The sequence below is a fragment of the Balaenoptera ricei genome, chromosome X (genome assembly GCF_028023285.1).
Source record: "Balaenoptera ricei isolate mBalRic1 chromosome X, mBalRic1.hap2, whole genome shotgun sequence".
In the NCBI taxonomy this organism is placed as follows: domain Eukaryota; kingdom Metazoa; phylum Chordata; class Mammalia; order Artiodactyla; family Balaenopteridae; genus Balaenoptera; species Balaenoptera ricei.
In genome coordinates, this window is record NC_082660.1 from 122,659,562 (window position 1) to 122,683,617 (window position 24,056).

At 42.6% G+C, this 24,056-nt stretch overlaps 1 protein-coding gene across 5 annotated transcripts in view; it reads right to left on the minus strand.

The window, feature by feature from the left end:
• FGF13 (fibroblast growth factor 13) overlaps nucleotides 1-24,056 on the minus strand; it is a 523,122-nt gene that overhangs the window by 54,433 nt on the left and 444,633 nt on the right. For 4 of the 5 annotated variants that reach the window (XM_059911316.1, XM_059911317.1, XM_059911318.1 and 1 more), the window contains 2 exons: nucleotides 11,437-11,547; nucleotides 5,943-6,046 (listed from right to left, as the gene is read on the minus strand). In XM_059911316.1, the coding sequence (XP_059767299.1) occupies nucleotides 5,943-6,046; nucleotides 11,437-11,547 (215 nt within the window). Of the gene's footprint in view, nucleotides 1-5,942; nucleotides 6,047-11,436; nucleotides 11,548-13,453; nucleotides 14,294-24,056 lie in introns of those variants that run through there. The other variant, XM_059911319.1, reaches the window with a different exon arrangement.

Below are 24,056 nucleotides of genomic sequence, written 5' to 3' on the forward strand. Positions count from 1 at the left end.
TTAAACTAACTTTCCATTAAATAATGGTATGGAGGCCCAGTGACTAGAATGGTGAACCCAGGAAATCCTTGCTGTTGGATCCTATTTTTTATGACACTTGTTCATTTTGGGAAAAATGTGTTAAATTTTCTCTACCTCAATTTAGCTATCAGTAAACTTATATGGCCTATCTAAAAAAAACCAAAAAAAAACCCCAAAACAATGGTCATTTCTCAATTTATTGACTAATTATCTTATTTTTCTAAAGAGATTTGGGATACCTGAAAATATAATGTTAAAAACTGGGTTCTACAGAGCAGGTATTTACTCAAAGTGTCTCCCAATGGATTGTTTACTAGTTGCAATAAAATAAAATAAATTTTAAAAAGCAAGAACTACACAGTGGAAAATCAGTCAACATCTTGAATGGATCATCAAAATTAACATCTGTGAGGGGAGAAGAAACTTGCTAAGTTTAAGCTAAGTAAAAATAATTCAATAGAGAAGGAAAATATGCCCCCTTAGCTCAGATTCAAAGTCTGCCTGGGGCCCTGGGATCAGTAACACACACTGCCTCATTCCCATGGCATCAAGCGGACTCTCAGAGAGACCTGCTTCCTGGTCGTGCATCTAGTTTGCTGTGATAGTCCCAGGACCATAAAACACAGCAGTGAAATCACTCCTAAAAGCCCTCTCTAGAAATATCTGAATGGAAGAGGTTTACTTGTCAAAGGATTTCTACTTGTCTACACATGTTAGCTATCCCAACAACAACCCAAGCAGCACAGTGTACTCTGGAAATGGAAAACTAGTGTTGAAGAACGGGAAATAATTAGGCAGGGGAAAATGCTGCTACCAAGTTCTGGAATATTCCAAAAAGCAGGAGAAAATGCTTTGGGCTCAGCTTTGAGTCTTTATTATCTTGTTTCTAATATCTGTTATTACTCCTCTATTAAGATAGTTACTAGGACATTAATAACATTTTTACATTTAAGATTTTTGTTTTCCTATAGCGAATGTTTCTTTATTTCAAGCAGTTTTGAAATACTTATTACAAATGGCTTTATACTATTAAGTTTTGAGGAATTCTCAAAAGCTTGTGTCCAACTCATTATTCTTAGTAAAGGAAAACCAAAGGTATGTACAAAGTTCTCTATACACAATGAGTAATAATTTCCTTACAGTTCTAGAAAGACTTAGTTATATCATGGACAAAAGTAAATATGTTATGAAATAATGGCTAATTATGAGTCTCTGTGCCACAGATGGTTTCTCACTGCCACTTGAGCCTACATCAAGTCTGTCCCCCATGGCAACAAGGAAGAAAGGGAGGGGGAAGGGTGCAAGAATCCTGAGATTAATCATGGAAAGCAAATTGCTATCTCTGTAGCAATAACAATGTGGAGGTATTGTTTCTTTATTTAATGGCCAAAGGGGGTAAGAAATGGTAAAAGTGTTAAACTGAATTTAAAAGAAATCGAGGAGAAAAAAAATAAAAGAAATCGAGGGATGTAGAAGCAGAAATGCAAAAGAAGATAGAAAAAAGAAAAGGAAATAGAATAAGGAATCTCTTCGAAGGATCAGCATTTTCTTTCATCTCAAGAAACAAGCCTTTAGAAATGTAAAGGCAATTTGTTTACAAGAACAGAATAAGAAGGTCAGCTTCAGAAATTTCAGATATAAGACAAAGTGCCTATAAATTCATGGTTTCTGACTTCATTGCGGGGGGCAGTTCTCAGTGCTATTCAGCAATCATTTTTCTTAGTCGTCTATCAGTGGTTTTCAACCCAGGCTACACATTAGAATCAGCTGGGGAGCTTTGGAAAATACTACTGCCCAGACTCCACCCTCAGATATTTTGATATTATTGGTTCGTGTTTAGCACAGAGAATGGAATTTTCTTAAAGGTCCTCAGGTGATTCTAATAGGTAACTAAGGTTTGTGAACTATCTTCTGACTAGCGGGTCAAGAAACTTTTTTTGGTAAAGGACAAGATAGTAAATAATTTAGGCTTTGTGGGCCACAAGGGCTCTTGTTGCAACTAGTCAACTCTGCTGTTGTATCGCAATGGCAGCCATAGACTTTTGAATGGGTGTTACTGTGTCCCAATAAAACTGTATTTACAAAAAGAGGTGGTAGGCTGGATTTGGCCCATGGGTCACAGTTTACCCACCCCTGGTCATTAGACAGTTTCCTCTCCCCTTTCCTAAAACAGCTGTTCCAAACCTTCACCTATATCCTCCCTATGCCTGATTTTTGGCAGATGACTCTCTTTCCTGTTTCAGTGGGAAAATACAGGTCATCCGGCTGGAAATTCTTCAACTTCCTCGTCCATCACCTGCAGACTTAGTACACCTACGTCTGCATCTGTCCTCATCTCTTTGCCTCCTGTTGTAGAAACAGCAACTCTTCAAGGTGAATCTAATCCTCTCACTTCTACTCAGTTCCATCACTCTCTCTGACTCCTTTGGAACCCTACTCCACAAAGGGTCCCATCTCCTATGTCTTTTAACACCTCCCTCGGTACTAGCTCTTGCCCTTCAGCTAACAAATATATTCAAGAGTTTTAACCAAAGAACCCTCAAAGCCTTCTTCAATCCCATGTCCTCCTCTAAATACTCACCCACGTCTCCCTTTCCCTTAGAAAGTCTACACCTACTGCCTCTACCTCCTCTCTTCCCATTCATTCCTCAAAAGCCACTGCAGTCTGGCTTCTGTCCCCACTACTCCACGGACAGTGCTCTTGCCAAGACTGCTGAAGACCTTCATACGGTGTATCCCTAGTTCTTGTTTTACTTGTTTTCTCTGAAGCTTCTGACATTGTTGACTCTTCTGAAAACTCTCTCCCCACTTGGTTTTTGCAATGCTATGATATCTGCCACAATTCGTTCTGCTGCTGCTGGCCGCTTCCATGCTAGTATTGCCTAATATTATTTGACAAACTCTCTTTTCTCCTTACGCTATGTATTCCTCAACTCTTCTCGTGGCATCAACCACCACCTACATGTGGTAACTCCCGCATTTTATCTCTAGCTCACATCTCTTCCTCAAGCTCTAGGGTCATATTTTCAAACATCTATGTCAAGCTGTACTCAGGTATCTTTTTTTTTTTTCCCCCAAATCTGTAGTTTTTCCTTTATTCTCCATCTTGGTTAATAGCTCACCATCAACTCAATTGCCAAAGGTAAAATTCTCACTCTCCCTCAGGGACCCTAATAATCACTGCTGTGCAAATTTTTAAAAATGTCTACCTGAGGATACTTCACTTCCATCTGTGCAGTAAATGGCAACTATACATGTTCAACCATACATGGCGTTCCTGCTCTCCCTCCAAATCCAATCAGCCACCAAACCCTCATGATTCTACCTCTGAAATACCTCGCAAATCCATCTCCATTTAGCCACTGCCACCGCAAACGTTGTAAGGCAGACCTTAGTCAGCCCTCACCAAGATAATTTTCAATAACCTCCTAACAGATTTTTTTACTTGCCCATATCAGTAGCCTCTACTTCCTTTTCTTATTTTTGCTTCCTCCCTAAGGTCTTTGTCCAATCTTATTTTCTCTTTGTTAACAAAACTGCATACAGTATTTCAGTAGCAGAAGTGCCACGGTTTTATGTAAGGGAAGAACGATCCTTTCCCTTTGGTGACCCTCTCTTCTTGATGAAGCAAGATACTTCATTTAGCTTTTTGGTCTTGTGTTGCTGAAGTCACTAAGACAGACAAGATCCCGAGAGAGTCTGAGCACTATATGTTTAAAAAGATGATAATAAATGGAGCTCCCACTGAGGATGGTGATCAACGTGGTGATGGGACCCCAAACCACAATCAGTAAGAAGTAATGAGAAGAACTGGGTAATTGATCCTGGAGGAGATTCTGATTCTCTCCTGGAGCAGACTAATTTGGGTATTTTTTCCTCTATGAACTCTAGGATTATCGATCAGACACCTCTCCTCCTTAACGAAAACCTAGTTTCTTTTCCTTAATAGGAAACACTTACTTAAGGTTTCCCTTCCTTAATAGGAAATGCATACAAAGTAATCCACATTTTGCTGTATATTGGCCTGCCCACCAAAGAAAGGAAGCCCATCCATCTACAATGCTGATTCCCCTGGAAAGCCTTCCTTAGAAATGAGCTCACGTTGACATTTACCATCTGCTAGAATAACGGTCAACTTGAATGGTAGGCTATGAGTTTTTGACATCAATTCCCTACATGTAATACTGCATGCCCTCATTTTCTTGAGTGGGAGCACGTGACATACTGCCTAACTTACATGACATTTTCTCATTTTAACTTAAATATTATTTGCAAACTGTTTTAAAAAATTTACTGTTGCCAGATTTTTAAAAAATCAACCTTTCTCATCAGGGCACCGCAATGGTGACCACAGCTCAGTGAAATTCTGGATGCTTTACCAGTAATGATTTCCTATGCCATCTGGTATTTACCTTCTCAAAAGTATGCCCTGTATATTCCATTTCCTTCCCATACCTGCATAGTAGTTGCAGAAAGCAGTCATTTATTTTATGAAAAACCTACCTTTGCATCTGGTCCTGATGAGGTAGTCTGTTGATCTAAATGAGGTTAATTAAAATCCTTTGTTATTAAATTATCTTAATGCACAAATCTGAAAGCCAAATCCCCTTTCCTATTGTTTATAATAATGGCCATGTATTAATAAAGTGACAGATGTCATGAAGTTTGCAATAAACTCAAATCTTGCATTTGTAAAAAGAATAAAACCCCTGCATTTATTAAACAACAAGACAGTTGAAATGGCCTGATAGGAATGCTGATCGTGAACAGGATTTGAAGATTACGCTGCTAATCTTTTATTGTGGAATCTGAAATGCACTACCCAGGTTTACCAAATGAAAAGGCCCTTTGGTCTCACTCTTCTCCCGCCCCTCTTTCCCATCTTGGTCTCTGAAAAACAGAGTTATGACATGGTTTCACCAGGTCTGAGAGTCTTTCTACATACCTGGCTTTGAAATAAATTTAAGGAACAGGCCAGGGCAAGCATGTTTAAAGGTAACCACTTTTGCAGTTTGAGGAATAGATTTCTCTAGTCATGGTAATAGCCTACTTCAAAGGCTATCTAGAAGGAAGTTTGACAAGCAATTTTCTCCATTTTTAACATCTTATCCTTTTCTTAGAATATATGAAGTTCAAAACAAAGATTAAAAAATATTCATATATTAACTGGTGTCCTGCACTCTCTATCTAGATCTACTGCTAAGAATAAAATCCTAACCCTGGTACTGTACCATTTCTGCCTATGTTTAAATGTAAAAATTTTAAAAGTTTAATGTGGCCCCAGCTTCCTAGCTGAACTGTTGTCTACATTGTTTATAAATTTCTTGGAAAAAGTTTCATTTTGTACTCTGTACATTATAAACTTTTAAGAAAAGGCAAGCAGGAATTTGTAAGGAGAGATTGAACTGTGCTTGATGGAAAAACAGAATTTAAAGTAGAGACAGCAAATGTGACCTAACTGAACTGAAGATAAGATACAGAAACACTTCTAAAACTGTTCTTTATGTCCTAGAGTTGATTGGAGGAAGAGGTTTCATTAGTTTGTTTAGGAGTAAACATGGATAAATATATGTTGAACTGAGTTATAGAAATGGCTTTGCTTCCCACAGTTGCAAAGCACTACAGCAAGACAGACCATTATATCATATGCTACACAAAATAACAACCCATATGCCAATGTATGCAAAAATGTTTAGTGAATCTTTGCATTTTATACCCAAAATGCTAGCTTCAAATGATTAATTAGTAATAGATATAATTTTCACTGGAAATTAATTTGTCTTTTCAAAGAAGCTATTTCCATCCAGACCACTCTTCCTCAAATCACACAAATCTGCAATGATAACACATATGCAGCCTATTTCACTTCATATCAGGTAAAAACTAGAATAATCAAAACATGAACACAGTGAAAGGCTTACCGAGGTGTACAGGTATCCCTCGCTGTTCATTGCCAAATACAGCTTGGTTTGAACTCCTTGAATAGCCACCACTCGAAGACCCACAGGGATGAGGTTAAACAGAGCTGCAACCAAAAAGAATGTGAAAACAAGGTTACGATTTCGAATTCCATAGCTTTTCAATGTTTCCAGCAGGACTGTCTGGTCTTCCAAAAGTAATGTGTGCTTGGTAGGAATATTCATATATATATATATATATATAACTACAGATAGATAGGGCCTCTTCTACCTTTCAGTCATATAACGGGGACGATAGCTACATATTTTCAAACACCCTGGAGAAAATGGAAGACAATTCCATGGTTTGTATAGTGTTGGAGGTGGGAAATCTTGATGCTTCTGTAAAGATCCAGTTCCAGGAATTGGTCTACATGTTAAATAGCTTTATTTTCAACCAGCCAAGGTTTTAAACTGCTCCCTTAGACAACTGCTGAAATTCACAGACACAGATATGATCTATCAGCTGGGGAGAGATTCCTAGAATCTTAGAAAAGACACTAGTCCAACTCCTTCACCTAAATTATCTGTATTATTTCCGACGCAACCACAAAAAAAGAGTTCCAGGCCTTGAAAAAAAGGAGTCTTACGTTCCCACAGTAGTATTTCTTAAAGAACATTTTCTAAGATTGGGTTGAGATAGGTTGTCTTTTAGTCTCTGGGAGCAAAGGTTATAGGAATAAAAACAATGAACTTGAGAGGTTTATTTATTTCATTGTTTTTTTTCCTAAATAGTTGTAAGTGGGCAGCTGGCTGGTGCCAAGGAGGCCTTCATTTCTCCATTTGAAGGTTTGATTGCGTGAAACTTACACCCCGGCTCTCCTCACAATCACACACCACTCACTGGATGAAACCAGTGGGCGTCTTCCCCCTACCAGCTGTCTACTCCCTCCTACACCAGGAATAAAAATAAAACAGTACATTTTTAAAACGTAGTGCTTGCCACACACATCTTTTGAAAATAGCCTGTGCACCTTTCTCTCAAGAGTCCTAGACCAATGTTGACGATTTTTGCCTTGGTGTGTAAGTTTATGGAGGATGGTAAATTGGTCTGCTATCATTCCTGTGAACAAGAACGTAAAGCAGTCACCCCGTGGGTAAGAATAGTTTTTCTCAGATCTCTTATCTTGGTGTATGTATATTCTACTGCAGTAGGTGGGGTTACAGAGATGAGAAATATTAATGAAGAGCTCAATATTCCTTGGTGAGCCTACAATGTACCTTTCCCTTAAAGTCAGGGTGTCACCAGAGAGGAGCTAGGACGATTCAAAATACAAGTGTTCCTACCACATGCCACTGATGGCATTTCATTCAATACTCATCATATTTGAAGCTGTGCCCTTCTGTTATGTGAGGTGAAGGAAAGTAATTGCACAGATTGCGAGCCAGGATCTAATGCTGTATTTGACCATGCAGTGCCCGGGAATGAAGTCTGATCTCATTGAGCATGTCACGTATCCGTTCTGTCTCTTTCTGTTGATGGTACCTTGCTCACGGCAGGGGCTCCACACACATTTGTGGACTGCTAGCAATCTGTACGGTGAAACCATGATAATATTACATTTTTGGAATGTAATAGATCACAATCCCATTATATAAAAGCTCATAGTTTTAAATTCTGATATCTAAAAAACCAAATGAAACCAAACAAAAACCTCCATATGGGTTTGGCTTAAAAGCCATACCACTAGACAACTAGAACACCAGTGTATGTCTGAATCCTAGTTTAGTCAAACTAATAGATGATAATAGATGATAGATGACAGGTAATAAAGGGCACTCAGAATTGTTTCTAGAACTTCATTTTTTACAATATTCTGAACCTTCTTAGTTCTCTGAATGCAGGTGGTAACAAGCAAAAAACAGAGAAAGAGAGAGAGAGAAATATTTGATTTTCACTGTGTGCCCCAACTCCTCTCTGATGTGGGTTTTAATGGGCAATAAAATGCTTAAGTCCCAAACATCAGATAGCAGTAGGAGGAAGAGAAGCAAAGAACATCAGTAACCCATGCCCGGCATTATGTATTCCTGAATAATGGTATGAACTCTATAGTGGCCATGGATTTTTCACTATGTACCATAAATTTCTGTGAAGCCTGATTCAAAAACAAAAGATACCACTCTAAAATAAAGAATTGAAGAGAGCAGCAAAAGTGGAGAGTGACGGGTGATACCAGTCCAATCTTTTTTCTTTAGACATTCAAGATAGATCATAAAACAGGTTTGTTTAAAGTCTGTCTAAAGGGACAGTATTTCCAGATAAAAATGCAAAGAAATTACATCAAGGGTGAGCTTGCACAGGTTCAATATGCTCCAATATGCCTTTGCTTCTCTAAATCTGGAGTACTTCATGGACGTAAGATATTATTTTGATTAGGATGAAAATATGCTAAACATGAAAAGAAAACAATTGATTTTATTTGTATATCTAAAACACATTCATTAAACACCTAATATCTCTTTTTCCATTTCTGTCAAAATTTTGAAGAAGATTTTAATAAATAAAAGGGCCTTCGTTTCTTGCTTTCTGTTGTGTCTACGTAAAAACAATTAAACTCCTTCTACCTCGAAGGGACCATTTTTCTCAGAGATGTGCACACAGTTGGCACTCAGTGTTTGCCGAATACGGAAGTGAAGCCATCCTTTTTTATCAGTTGGGTTAAGATCAATTTCTCAAAGGGAGTAATTTAAAAAGTATATATTAATGTAGATTGGAAAGACTTGACCCGTTGAACTGGTAACACTACTGGAGTTTTGAAAGGAAAGCTGCCTATTCTAACATCGCCCTCATTGAACCCATGGCAGATATAATGAAACCACTCCTTTGAAATGTCTATCATCTTTTCCTTTTCAGGGGGCAATAGATAATTTACAATGGTTGACTTGCTCATGATGAGAGTTTATTGGACTAACATTTATCATTGTAATAAAGCTATCTAAGGTCAGCTTGAATGCATAATATCAAACATATGTTTTTAGAAATAGATGTATCTGGGTAAACGTGAACTGATTTGTTTTACCATGATCTGGCTTACCATGCCAGGATTAAAATATCATAAAATCAACCACGTCGAATTAAGTGAGAAAAAAATGAAAAATCCAAAAAATTAATAAAAATAAGAAAAATATAAACATAATACCAGGAATGCACATTAAGGAAATAGTATAAAAATGAAAAAGTGATAGTTGGGAAAAAAAAAAACTTGTATTTTTGTTCCACTCATTTAAAATAATTAATTAAATAATGAATGCCAAGAAAATTGCTTGGCTTAGGGGAAAAAGAAAAGAAGCCATCTGCATGGCTAAATTTCCATTTTAATCATGATCATTTTAATGATCACTTTAACCATTAAACATTCTTGTTTCATGATGACTTACACCCTACAATGTACTTAAGTGGGAAGAAAAGCTAGCTCTCCGGCCCCTGGTTATACTCGGCAGCATAGGTAGAGTGAAGCCCCACAGACCTGCTACTTATTTTGAGATACTTTTCATTTGTATGCTTCATGTGATGGTAATACCATCAGCTGACTCACCTCTCATTATTTCATTGTGCCTAAACACAGATTCCGGCTCTTTAAAGGCCTGACAATATCATTAGTATACAGAAATGCCATGCATATCAGTCAGTTATAAGACAACCACAAGGCACAAGCTATGCGTATGCAGGAATTGAAAAGTAAAACCTACTACCTGATTCCATAGTTAAGAAAGGGAGCCTTGATTTACATACATTTATGTGTGTGTGTACGTGTGTGTCTGTGTGTCTATATCTATGTGTGTGTAATATCCTAAAATGACTACATATACAGTGTGATCTTGATGCGTGTGCCGTATTGCTGTTTATAAACAAATGAATTGTCTGGGGTTTTTTTTTTTTTTCCTTTTCAGGAAACGCATGCGAACATTGGACCCAAAATAACTTTTTCACTGATTTCCATCTGCAAAAAACGTTAAAAGTAGATGGGGGGAAAACCTGACCGGGTGGGGCTCATTCGCAGCTGATCGTGAACTTCCTTCCAATAATGCCCAATGAATCCGTTTTGCTGAGGCACTTTGGAAAACGGAGCAGCTTACATCCCCTAATTTCTTTCCCAAACACCGATTTAAACATACAATTTATGGGAATGTTTTATTACTGGTCATAATGGACTCATGTCTGTTATAGGAGAGCAGTAAAACCCTCTAGTTACCCTTGACTCATTTTTTTCAAATAGAAGAAAGAGTATGCATGAAAGAACATCTAGCATACTCATTGTAGAACTTCAGTATCACAACAGCAACACTGCATTTTGCAAAACAGTGCAAAAAACTAGTAAACCATTAAGTATGGAACATTTTCATCCTAGGTACCAACAGAGCTTTCTTTAAGGGTAATTAAAGGTGACTTCTTCTTGAGGTCTTGCCTTGGCCATCAATCAGCCCAGGAAGCTTTCTTAAAAGATGTGAAATACTTTTAACACTCAACATTGGAACCCTTGTCTATGGCTTTATTGTCTCTAGCCCCACATCTCTGAAAATGCTGCAGAGGACTTGTTAGCATTCAGATGGGCTTTCCTCGGCAATGGGACTATTTCTGGGAAACTAACAAAGTCTGAGGGAAATGCAATATAAATTAGGGAAAATCGGGAAGGAGTGGTGAGAACGAGGTGGTTTAGCCTGATGGAACATTGAATAGGTAGGTCTGCAGCAACCTGCTAATTGCAAAACCCCACCAATTATTACCATTGAAGAGGGCGTTACTATTTGTGAGTTTATGTTTTGATGACTCCAAATAAAGCGTATGTAACAAAAGGTTATATAATATCTTGGAATCACTGTCCTTCAGTAATTGGAAATAAAATTGACTTTCTTTTTGATGTGTTTCTCTTTTAGGTTCACCATGATGGTCTCCAATTGGGTCCTAAGACCACGGTTAAAAATAAAGCGCTCAAAGAAATGTCTTTACCCACCTGTGGAGGTATCTCAGTGTTAAAATCCCAATTAGTCTGAGAGTTATCAGTGTCTGTGGAGGCGGGGGGAAGCAGTAGTGAAAGCTTGTAATGATGAATTCTCCTGACATGAAACCTCTCCTCTCTCTTGGGATGAGACCGGTTCTTAAGAGTAGAGATAACCGTGCTATTTCAGGATCAGTGTGTGGGTGAGTAAATTTTCTGTGGGAAAAAAGTAATAAAATCCAAAGGACAGCCATAAATCTATCCAGATTACCATGGAGATGACATTTGGATTGTTCTTTAGATGGTGTCAACATTATTTGCTACAGTTCACTCTTCTAGATATTTTCATGTTCCCCTTCCTTTAGGTTAACCTGCTGAAACAGGATTATATAGTGTTGACCCTATTTTGGATTTGCTTTGGGATTTAGCAAGGGTTGTTTATTTAAAAAAAAAAGAAAGAAAGAAAACACAATGTCAGCAACATGCTGGGATATGCTATTATTTATTTTGCAGTCACTTACTGTAAGTGCTGTCCTCATCTTTCGTGCCATCAATGGTTCCATCTGCCTGCAGCTGCAAGTGGTAACCTTGTCGGCTGTATAGTTTGGTAACTATACCCTTAAGCTGAGGCTCTGCAAGGAGAAGGATGGTTTGGATCAATTGATAAGTTGTACATATATAGTTGAAAAGACTCAGATTTCAGAACTCTAATTTTATTTACAAATTTTAGTGGAAAAGGTCAAATGACACTTTTAAAGAGTCCCCTGAAAGAAAGAAAACAAACAAACTCCAAGCTTCAGAACCAATCTCCGAACTGAAGAAACATTTGATTTCTACCTGGTAACACTGGTAAAGCCCTAAAGCTACTGACAGCAGAGACAGTTTCTGATAGCGTGTCCTTTGGCTTACAGAGCGGCACTCTATCTCATTGAGCATTCGAAATGGGTTGGCAAATGGCATATTCTGCCTTTTAACAACGTGCTACTTCTCATGTGGAAGGAAAAGGAGAAATACTAAGACGATTTAGAGTGGTTTACCAAGCAGGGACCAAAAACACAGTAGCAAAGATTTCCCTCAGAAATACCACAATTTGAATAAAGAATTCCCTCCATTCTAAGAAGGTTGAAAACTCATAAATAACCTGGAACCCCATCAAAGGACTTCTACTTAGAAAATTGAGCCGCGATACAAAAAAAGGGGGAGGGGAGACTAAAACAACCATTATCATACCCTATCGTATTAATTCTCCTTAGGGAAAATGGGTGCAAAGCGCAGGGGTTTTGTTGGTGGGGAGGAAAGAAGATTAGTTCATATTTATTTTCAAATTTCGTATCAAATATAATTATCCAAAAATGTGTTCTCAAAATGATTTTCAATTATGAATCACCATAGATTAATGAAGTGCCTCATTTATCAATAACAGCCATGTTATCCAAAATTTGCTTTCATTGAATACAGACACCTGCACTGAAATGATATTTACGTGACTATTCAGGCCACATAATCATGCTTTGCCACCGCTTAAACCTGTTTAAAAACAAGCCTAATTTACAGCTAATGCCTTAAAAACTTCGAGCAAGCAGAAAATGTGTGTCTGCATTTCTATTCCAGGATGTGTAGAACACACAAATAGCGAAATAACGGATTGATGAATAAGTCTGAAATTCCGTGATATTTATCTAGTAAAAGGAAGAAAATAGCGTAAAGGATTCATTTGGTTAAGAATAGCCAAATAAGCTGCCTCTACGCCTGAAGGTCTACCTTGACGCAACCCGACTCCTCTAGCTGTGTGAATTTCCCCCGGCACCGGAATACCGCGCTACTCTTCTCACTGAATAGGCTCAAAAGGACCCACGATCTGGCTCTGAGTTTAAACTCTCTTCAATCCTGCATTTTAGTAGCAAGTAACCACAGTTTGACTAGTCTCAACCAGATCACTAAGCTCTTTGCCACAGGTACTAGGAATCCACCCCCTTCTCTCCAGCAAATATTTCAAAGCTGCACCACAAGTCTGACCCGATAAGCTTAAAAGTGATCAAAGAAACAGAATGCCTAGATAGCGGAAGCCCACGGCCCTTGGGGGTGGAAGCTGGAAGGGAAGGGTCAGAGCTTCGGGGGTGAAGGCAAGGGAGGGATTCCCCGGGTTTCCTGGGGTAGGGGGTGGGCAGGGGCCTGCCCAGCTCCGCGCCTGCAATTAACACGCCACTCACGCGATAGCCACGTCTGGGTCACGCCTGCCCAGAGCCCACGGGCTTGCACACATATGGCCTGTCTGAAGCTGACTGCGCGCCCGCTGGGCAGGGTATGCCCCCAGGCTCTGCGCCTGTCCCACGGCAGTTGCAATGCAGCAAGCCTGTTACTGTTACGAAGGAGGCGAGAAAGCGATCGCTTCCCACGCACGCACACCGGCTAGGTGGCCACATCCGCACTAGATGGGCCGCCGACAAACTCACCTCCGCTTCCATCCACGCCCCCCAGCCCCCTCCACACCCGTAAAGTACGGGGGCCCGAAAAAGCCAGCCAAGAGCCCCTTCCAACCTGGTCTCCTTCTGCGCCTCTTCTTGGAGCCGAAGAGTTTGACCCGGGAAAAGACGTTTAACTTGTTTTTGTCGCAGCTGGTCTTGCCTTTGCTGGGGCTGCTGACACACTTGCAGGCGTTCGATTTCTCGCGCTCCCGGGCTTGTCGCTTCTGCCGGATGAGCGAGCTGGCGATAGCCGCCGCCATGGCCACGACGCCCACCACCACCACTTCTTTCCCGGCCCCTCTCCGGGCTCGCCTCCTCCTCCCGCTCCTCCGCCGCTCGTCCGCTCGGTCTCGCGCCTCCGCCGCCTGCGTCTCCGGAGCCGGCGCTCGCCCGGGCTTCTCCGCGCTCGGGCTTCAGCCGAGGAGGGGGCTCAGCATGCCGGCCGAGCTCCTCCGGCGGTGGTCCGGATCCCGCGCGGGCTGCCGGCTGCCTGGGTCCGAGCCGACGCCACAGCCCCGGGCCGGGATCGCGGGCGAGACTGCCAGGCGGAGGCAGAGCTGCGCGAGTGCGTGCGCTCGGCCCCTGCGCCCCGAGGACACTGTGCGAGTCCAAGTGGCTCGGGTCGGAGTTTGGCGGCACCCACCGCCCGGTGCCGCGCGGCGGGGGCCGGAGGAGGGAGGCAGGCGGAGGGAGGGAGCGCGGGCGGGAGAGAGGCCGGGAGCGCGGGCGGCAGCAGGGAGGGGGGGATGGAGGAAGCGCGCGGGGGAGCGCGCCCTCGCCCTGGCCCCTCCGAGCCTCCGACTAGTCCTTGCAACTTCTTGGCCTGCCGATCGGGAAAAGTTGGCCTGTGCCAGCTTTCCGCCGGGGCTCAAACAGGTAATGGCCTTGCATCTTCGCTGCCGCCGCTGCCGCCGCTGCTGCTCTGGGCGCGGCACAGACTCAGTATAGGAATTCTGTCGCCGCAGGCACCCTCCGGAAGAGCGCGACGGCCTCCCGCGGCCCCCTCCCCCGGCGGCCCCTCCCTCCCGGAGCCCAGCCCGCAGGCTCCCGGCCGCGGGCCGCCCCCACCCGCCCCACCCCCCAAGTCCCCGCGGGCCGCTCGGGCTAACACCTGTAGGGGCTCAATCTCCCCAACCCTTCTCTCCTCTTCCCCGAAGGAGCTCCGGGAGGAAACAGTGATGGAGGAGGCAGCGGGATGAGGCAGTTGGGTTGGAGGAGCCGGGGCTTGCTCGGAGATGGGGGCGGCGGAGTGGGATGTTCCGTTAGTGTGTGACTCTTAGCCGGCCAGGTTACGCCCGGGCTGGAGCCCCCGCCCCAGGCTCGGACTCACAACACCCGCTCCCCTCCAAACACAGCCTCGCTGAGGGTTTTCCGCATGGCGACACTCGGAGCCGTTTAGGAAGGAGGCCGGGGCTCGCAGCCTGCTTTAGCCCCCGCGGCCGCGGCAGCAGCAGTAGCAGCAGCAGAAGCCACTGCAGAGCTGCGCCCGCACGCCACGCTGCCACCCGCTGGTTTCTGCTGACTTTTCATTTCAGGCCAATTTGTGCGGCCCGAACCCCGTTTTTCCTCTCCACAAAACAGAAGGCGCCCCCTCATCATTCTGTTCGGCTTTGGGATCCAAACAAAGAGCTTGGGTCGTGTACCATAAGCAGCATCTGGGAAATGCAGAGCTGAGCCTCTTTATTTAAGCTCTGGCGCGTCTCCAATATCCAACTTTCCCCACCCCCACCCCCCCCACCCCTGCTCCTCAAGCTCAGGCAGCCTGCCTCCCTCCAATTCAGGAATCGAGTCTGGCTTGTTGCTCACTTCACTCAATTCACAAGTTCTGTCCCTTCCCTGTTCTATATTTTAACCTGGAGAAGAAAGAAGGAATTTTGAGGTCAAATGTAACAAAAAGAATAGTCCGTCCACATCCCTCCCTTCAAACAGACATGATTGTTCTACTGTGTTACTTGATTTCTGATGCCAGAAAGGAAGCCCCCCAATAGTAAGTCTGCTCCAACGTGAAGCTACCACTATGCTCTGTTTACTGGACCTCCACCCCTTTTCAGATCTTTTCAGAATTGATACAGATGCAAAAGCAAATGCCTAGACTCTGGTCCTTTCCTGAGCTCTTTTGCCTGAACCTCAACTAAGAAACTGAAATCTTTCAGGCTTCTTAGCCCATCAGAGTTGAATCACTCGAACCTTCTGTAAATTTCATTGCTCCACCGGGGAAGCTGCCGCCACCTCCCTTCCGCCTTTCCCTAATCTTGAAGTGTCTCTTGCCCTGTCAGAAGCACGATTATGTGTCTGCTAAGGTGGGCGGGGGTGAAGGCGCAGGCACTGAAATGGATAGATACAGGAGAATGATGCCGAACGGTCTGAAATTCCCTGCAGGTTAGTCTACCGCTCCTTTGTGCTTTGCACTTTCCCAAAAGAAAAGGGAGGACAAGGTAGGAGAGTTTTAGCACCTCAAGCCCATCGAAGTATCTTCAGACTTGAATTCACCTGGGAAAAACCCTGGTCTGCTCCCACGGAACTCTGAACACCTTGAAAATTGGGACTGGGGCTTGGTCACCACTATATTCCCACCTCCTGGCACAGCTCCTGTCACATGAGTTATGCTCAGTACAAGTTTATTGAAAATAATTGACAAATGACTGATCGATACTGATTCTGAAGGGTAGGAAGATGTTCCCTGGCTCAGAATGTATGTGATTTGAATTCCAAGTACCACGAAGGGAAATAATCTCACCAAAAGAGGGGTCAAAAGGAGCTGTGACCAGGACCAAATATTTGGGGTGTGGGACGGACAGTTAAGAGATTCCTACTCACTGGTCATGTTTTTACCTTCTGCTGAGTACCAACTCCAAGGGCCTTTTTTTTTTTTTTTCTTTCTTTCCTCTTGCTTCTCTCTAGGGACCTTGCACCAAAGCAGGCATGACAAAGCTAAAGAAAGCCAGAGTTCTGATTCAGGCAAGGGACAGAACTTGGGAAGAATGAGGGAATGGTACTGAGAAAATGAGGAGGGCTTTCCCACGCTCTTTCCTCCGCTTCTCCACCGGGAGAGCACTCATTGTTTGCCTGTCCAAATGCCATTCACAAGGTATTTTCAGGTGGGTATTTGAGGTAGACAGGCACGAAGAAGACTTCAGGAATATATAAGGAACGGGAGGGGCACGTCATTACAAAGTCACAAACACAAACATGTAAATACACCAACTCTGTCACTAACCCGTACCCACCACCCCAGGCTTTTTTTTTTTTTTTTTTTTTAATACATTAGAGAATTAAACTCTATGCCATGAGCATGGAACCACTGGGTCAAAGCTGATAACCAAATGATTCTATGGGTGTTTATAGATATCTTTCTTGCTCTAACGTCTCTTGAAAAATGAGAGGTATGGGGGAACCAGACTTTCTCTCTGTCCCATGTCCCTGTCAGCCCATAAAATGTACTTCTGCCTATTTATATCCCCCCTTTATTCTTTCAACTCCATGGGCAGGAAAACGAATGACGTGTGATGGGTGAGACTAGAGATAGGGGCACTAACTCTCTGTGGTGTGTCTGCCTACAGACCACACGTGTTCTCCTGTCTCCTTCAGTGAGAGAACTCACAGAGGCCTGTCACTGGAGAAGGATCGTGGTGGGCAGGGGCCCGCGGGGAGGGACTGAATGAAAGCCATTTTGACTTTGGGTCCAAACTGTATCGTACAATCACTTTAACCACTAATGAAGCAGATATTTTCATCCTTTCCTAACTCTCATGTGTATTTCTCAGGTGCTCTCAGAGAAGAGTGTGAATATAACTCTGAAACCCTCAAAGCAGATCTGTGCTAAAACCCCATTCATCTTTTTATTTTTAAAAGACTTTTTTGATGTGGACAATTTTTTTTGAAGTCTTTATTGAATTTGTTACAATATTGCTTCTGTTTTATGGCCGCGAGGCATGTGGGATCCTAGCTCCCCCGACCAGGGATTGAACCTGCACCCCCTGCATTGGAAGGCAAAGTCTTAACCACCGGACCGCCAGGGAAGTCCCAAAACCCCATTCATCTTGGGAAGGCAATAGTGAAAGAAAGACTCACAGGCCACCCTAGAGAAGCATATTTTGCCTTTCCTTTCTGTCCTACTGCCACCCCAGGCCAGCAGCATGACATGTCAGTGGGAGGATGAATAAAGAACATTCCTCTGACACTTCCAAAGTGCCTTTTTCTCCCGTCTTGCTCTGTTCCTACCAGTTGACCCTGCACCCTTGTTAGGGAACGTCCTGGATCTCCTGCAGATCCAGAGTTTCAATTCTTCCTGCTTAACTCCAAGGCTCCCAACTCCTCTATGCTAGGTGGGCCTACTCGCTGCAGCTCCTCCCAGACCTTTGCTCCCCACTGCCCTATCCACCAAGCTCTCTCCTCCATCCGATTCAGGAAGAAAGCATCCTTGGCTCCTTTCTCCAAGTCAACTCACCGAGAGTTCTAGCCTGGGAGACAGGAGGCATACCTTTGAATCCTGTCTCTACCACTAACTGGCTGTGTGACCTTGGGCATGTCATATCTCCTGTTGGGGCTTCATTTTTCCCACCTTTATTTATTTTTTTTAAAATACTTATTTATTGATTTGGCTGGGCCAGATCTTAGTTGTGGCATGCGGGACCTCTTAGTTGCAGCATGCAGGCTCTCAGTTGTGGCATGTGGGGTCTAGTTCCCCGACCAGGGGTCGAACCCAGGCCCCCTGCATTGGGAGCATGGAGTCTTAACCACTGGACCACCAGGGAAGTCCAAGTTTTCCCATCTTTAAAATCATCCTTGAGACTTGATGAATGGCTTTCAAATCGTATCCTGCAGGGCCCTAAGAGTACACAGATGTAAGTTCCCTCACCCATGTTTCAACCATAGCACTTCTTTCCTCTCTTTTATATACTGGGGCTCATTGTGTGATTTCTTATGAAAAAGATAAAAATCAAAAGATTCCACTACTAAAAACAAAACATTTGAAGACCTCTGGATGAGATGTTCTGGAAAGTCTTTTGGGCCCTGGGAGCCTACGATTTTTCTGCCTGTGCCCTACCTCTTCATCTTGCCCTCAAGATGGCATCTTGCCATCTTCCTCCTACCTCTTCATCTTGCCCTCCTCATACTTGCCCTCTGCCCTTTCTCTTCCCATCCCATCGGAATATAAAGTCCACATGGGATCCCCAAGAAAAATATGAGTCTCTTCGGCTCCATTCCCCATGGGTTCACTTGAGAAGCAGGCTTTGGCATTCTTTTCAGGGAGAGTTATGTGAGTTATCAGAGCAGAGAATGCTGATTGTTGTCTGCCAATCTCTCTTGGCAGGCCTTGGCGGAGCTGGAAAGAAGCTGGGGGGACCTGCTCTTAAGAGGCATCTCCAGGAGAGAGGCAGAAACCCAAACAGATGTGACTGTGATGAGTAAAAACGAGAGAATTCACACAGCCTAATCAGGAGCAGCCTCAGTACTTTCTGAGCAGGAAGGAACGGGCTGTGTTTCTAAAACTCTGAAAAGATTTCAAACACCCTTCCTCCATGAAGATAAACATACTCGGAGCCACTTGCCAGTTGGCTCTCCAACTTCACTGACAGTCCATCAGAACATCTCAGTGACCCGTTAGTTACCAGGTCAAGGACTGATGATGAGCTCAAAGGGAGGGAAGGGGGGCAGGTTCAAGTGCACCACGGTCAAGCAACACGGGGATCCGGCTGGTAACTGAGTAGGGCAGCAGAGGGGGTATTGAGGAGACTGGGCAGCAAGCACCACCTTTTGTCGTCTATTTAATTATGTCCAAAAGCCGAGAGAAACGACTGGATAGAAATACAAATGAGGAGATTAGAGAAACGCCATTAGCAAAGGCTCCGGCCACTTAACTCCAACCAGGAAGAAAAATGAATTTAAGGAAATCTCATCAATGTCACACTGGAATTCTAGAGACAGAAAGAATGACTACTGTATTCTGTAACATAACCTGACAAATTTATTAGCTGGCAAAGAGTCTCTCCTAGTCAGATCATTTAGGGGAATTATGCTTCAGAAACAAAGATCTCCAGAATCAGTTTTTTAGCAATTGATTAGCTCTCCTGATTTGCATTCGGAATGAAAAGCCAGGGAACCCTAGGCTTGCGCTGCTCTAGAATAGTGGGGTTGGTCTTCATTATGTCCCCTTTCTGAGATCATTCTCTCAATACTTAAGCTATAGAATGTACTGAAGCCACCTCTGGTTTATATTTAAATCAAATAAATAAATAGATAGATAGATAAATAAATAAATAAATAAATAAAATCAACTGGGAACACACTAATTAATTCTGATCCTTAAGAGGAAAAATCCTATAACCCATATAAAAATTTCATTGTGCAGTCATAATTTACGAACATTAAAACCATAAAGCACCCTGATGGTATTAATCATATCTATGAATTCAGCTCTTTGCCATTTTAATTAGCCATAGCAGCTGCAACATCAAGAGTTCAAGGCCCCTGATTACCTGCTTGGTCATTTTAATCAAGAAAACCTGGAGAGGACATGGAAGCAACCTAAGTGCCCATTGACAGATGAATGGATAAAGAAGAAGTGGCACATATATACAATGGAATATTACTCAGCCATAAAAACAAACGAAATTAAGTTATTTGTAGTGAGGTGGATGGGCCTAGAGTCTGTCACACACAGTGAAGTAAGTCAGAAAGAGAAAAACAAATATCGTATGCTAAGATACATATATGGAATCTAAAAAAAAAAAAATGTTCTGAAGAACCTAGGGGCAGGACAGGAATAAAGATGCAGATGTAGAGAATGGACTTGAGGACGCGGGGAGGGGTAAGGGTAAGCTGGGATGAAGTGAGAGAGTGGCATGGACATATGTACACTACCAAATGTAAAATAGATAGCTAGTGGGAAGCAGCCGCATAGCACAGGGAGATCAGCTCGGTGGTTTGTGACCACCTAGAAGGGTGCGATAAGGAGGGTGGGAGGGAGACGCAAGAGGGAGGGGATATGGGGATATTGGGGATATACATATGCATATAGCTGATTCACTTTGTTATACAGCAGACACTAACACAACATTGTAAAGCAATTATACTGCAATAAAGATGTTAAAAAAAAAGAAAAAGAAAACCTGGAGAAAAATATCGTATTGCTGGGGTGGAAGTTTCTCCCTTGATCATTCGGAGAGAGGAAGGATCACAAGAAAATGAGCTTAAGCTTCAAGATGTGGGGATTGAAGTTTTGTACAAAGAAAACATTCTTTTCAGGAAGGGTTGTCAAATACCATAGCCGATTGCTGATTTTCCTATAGAAGCTTATGTGACTACAACAGAAACCTTATCTACCTTGGTGGATATGTGGGCTCAAGGCTTTCATTCGGTCATTAAAACTACACTACTATTCACATACCCATGACCTGCAACCAAGAAGGGGTCACGAGGAAAAGGGTAGCAACACCATCACTGAGAAAGCGTAAGGTCCTGTTTGATGGGGCATGGAGATAACTAGTGCCTTTGCCTTTGGAAGATCATATTGGGTGAACTTGGAACATGTGGGTCAAGGCAGTCGCACCCATTCTCTAAAGTTTCTCTCGTTTAACGTGTGGGTAATACTTTGTACATACAATACATTTATCCTTCACTACATGGTTTGCCCCAGTGGTGACAGAGCATCCAGAGCCAGCAAAAGCACCAGCTTCTCTGAGATCAATTTAGTTTTATTCAATAATATTTGAAGACCTTGAAGGAACAGTTGCTATTTTACGAGCTGACTGGTGGCTATAACAAACATAAATGAGGTGTTTCTGTGATGAAACACGTGTGGCAGATGAGAAACGTGCAGAACTCAGAGGCAAAATATCTGTAACCCTGGGTTCATTTCTTGCCCAGTGAACTAAGTAATCTAAATGAAAAGCTAGGGGAAAAAAATAATGGAGGATTTGAGGCAGAAGCAGACAATCAGTCATTTTTCTGGATCTAAGCTGTTTCAGGAAATAGGATTTCTGGAGGAAGGTGACCTAAACTCAAGATGTGTGGAAGGGAATGCAGTGTTTACAAATGATCTAATGTTCACTGTTACTTAGCATAGGGGGGCAGGATTCACAACCAGTATAAGGAACTCTGGATTGATTTCCTATTTGCCAATGGCACTGTTTCCATCAACTTCCTGTCAAGAGTTGCCACCTTTGAAAGGAGCAGAGAGGTATGGGAAACTACTTCAGTGCTCTCTCAGGATCAAGTCTTAACACATCTCTTTTCAGACAGCAGCCAGAATTTGGGCAGCAGAACCTGCCGAATTTGGAGAAGATGGTATCCTCCAGATTCTAAAGAGGGGTCAAAGGCCAGGTCGATGATCCCCCTGAGAACCGTGCAGATACCCTAGAGGATTTTTAAACTCTCCACTCTGCTTTAGTTGTTGTTCGTTTGTTTTTTCGGTTTGGGTTTTGTGTTGGTTTTTTTTTTTTTTTTTTGCCCAAACTGGTGTTTCAAATGGTGATAACACTCAATAAATACTGTGGTTATAATTGGATAAGCAACTTAATCCTTACAACAACCTGTAAGGCAGGTGTTGTCATTCTTGCCATTTTACAGACGAGGAGAGGGCAGTCTAGAGAGACTAAGAGATATATCTATGGTTTCCTGGCCTGTACGTAGGTGGCAGTGCCCATATTTAAATTAAAGATCCTCAGCCAATACGATGTTATGTGTACAAGGCCAGCCCTTTTTCTTCTTGGCACCGGGTTTGGAATTTGGGTCGCTAAACAGTGGTGCTCGGATATGGCTATCTCTTGGCTTGGTTAACAGAAAAAGGTGGAATATGGCATGCTTTTCAACTCAGTTATGTTTTTTTCTTTTTTTTAAAAAAACAAAAGTGAATTATGAAACAAACAAGAATAGATATGACCTATGCATATTTATTAGCATAGTTCATAACTTCTTAGAGTGATATTTAAAGAAAACTTCACTACCTTTCTCACTAAAATTCAATGATTATAAATCACTGCTTAATGCTATTCTGGGTTTCTCAGCCCAGGGAGTACTTTGACACCAGGGCCTGGTCTGACTCAGGTAATCTGGGGTTTTGGAATGCTATGAGACCCAAAAGACATTTCCCGGACTTTTTCTTCACCCCTACTTAGTGGAGACAAGAAGTTAAAGCTACTCCCAATTCTCTCAGTTCTTTTCATACAGGGAAAACTGGCTTTCCACACTGTAAGCATTTTTGTGCCATCTGCTTCCAGCTACAGGAAGCTTGAGTTCAGCCAAAAGAGAGAAAAATATTACACACAATGTATTCACTTCCATGCTCTGACGCCCATGACTATTCTTTTGCAATCAGGGGTTTCTCCAGTATCCATTCGAACTAATTTGCTCTAACTTTTCCCTTCTGACAAACAGCTAAAATTATAATCAACAGATTGAAATTATTTACTAACTTCTCCTGTAACCACTGAAGACCTCAAGCAATTTGAGAAGCTGATTTCATAACAGGGGCCTTGATGCTCAATTAGCAACCTCATTTTAGAGAAGAGATCTGAGGCAAGAGAAGTTAAATGAATTTGTCCTGGGCCAAATTGTTCATTCATTCATTTAAAATCGACTGAGAACCATTTGCCATGTACCGAGCTACACCCTGAAGGGGTGCAAAGGTATGAATAGCTACAATGGATTTATCGAGCACTAACTATATCCCTGGCACTATTCTAAGTACCTTACCCTTATTGACTCACTTAATACTTAACAACCACCTTATGGGCTTATCCCCCATTCTACAGATGAAGAAGCTGAGGCAAAAAGAGGTTAATGAGTTCATTCAGGTAAGAAGTGGAGGATTCAAATCCATGCATTCTGACTTACATCCCATGTTCTTAAAACTGCTCTACTGCCTCTCCCGTGACTGTCCCTGGCCTCAAGCGGAGGAGAAAGAGAAGTAAATAAAATGACTAAAACCAAATGTGATGAAGCACAGTAAGAGTGGTACCAGTGTCCAAAGTGTTGGGAGCATGCAAAAGAAGGCACAGCTAACTGTGGGCAGAAGTCGCCAGCTTCAGAAAACACACACACACACACACAAAACCATCCCACTAAAGATGGATTTTGGAGGATGAGAAAGGGCTAGGAAGTCGGGGAATGAAACCGGGTAAAGCCAGACTTCAAACCTGGGTTGAACTGACTCCTGGTGCTGAGTTCTTACCAGGCTATATTACTTCCCCTCAGGTGAGAGGATTTACACAATCTTGGATTATGATGCCCCTACACTTTGAATCACTTGGCAACAAGTTGATCCCCTATTGTAACCGTTCTCCAGGAGTGTACTCTTCTGTGAAATATTGATTACAGGTATGGTCGTGAAGCATTCTGGGGATCGGGAGAAATAAAATGTGCTAGGTGGAGGTTCTGATGGACGTTTGTGAGTTGTTTATTTCTTGCTTGTAAACCAACTGTCTTCCCTTCCCCACTGATCGTGTTCCGCACAATATTGTCAATGGTGATGTTCAAGTGTACAGTAGTTTATCGATTTACAACTGCCATCAGCAGAGGGTTTAGTAGAAGTAATCCTTTTGGAAAGATGCCAATCAAAATGAAAATTAAATTGGCATGTATGCCACAGTGAGTCATGCATTCTCCTCCTGCAATAACTGGGGTGAGCTTAGCAACCAGAGATTTGCCTGTGGGCAGTTATTAAATAACTTTAT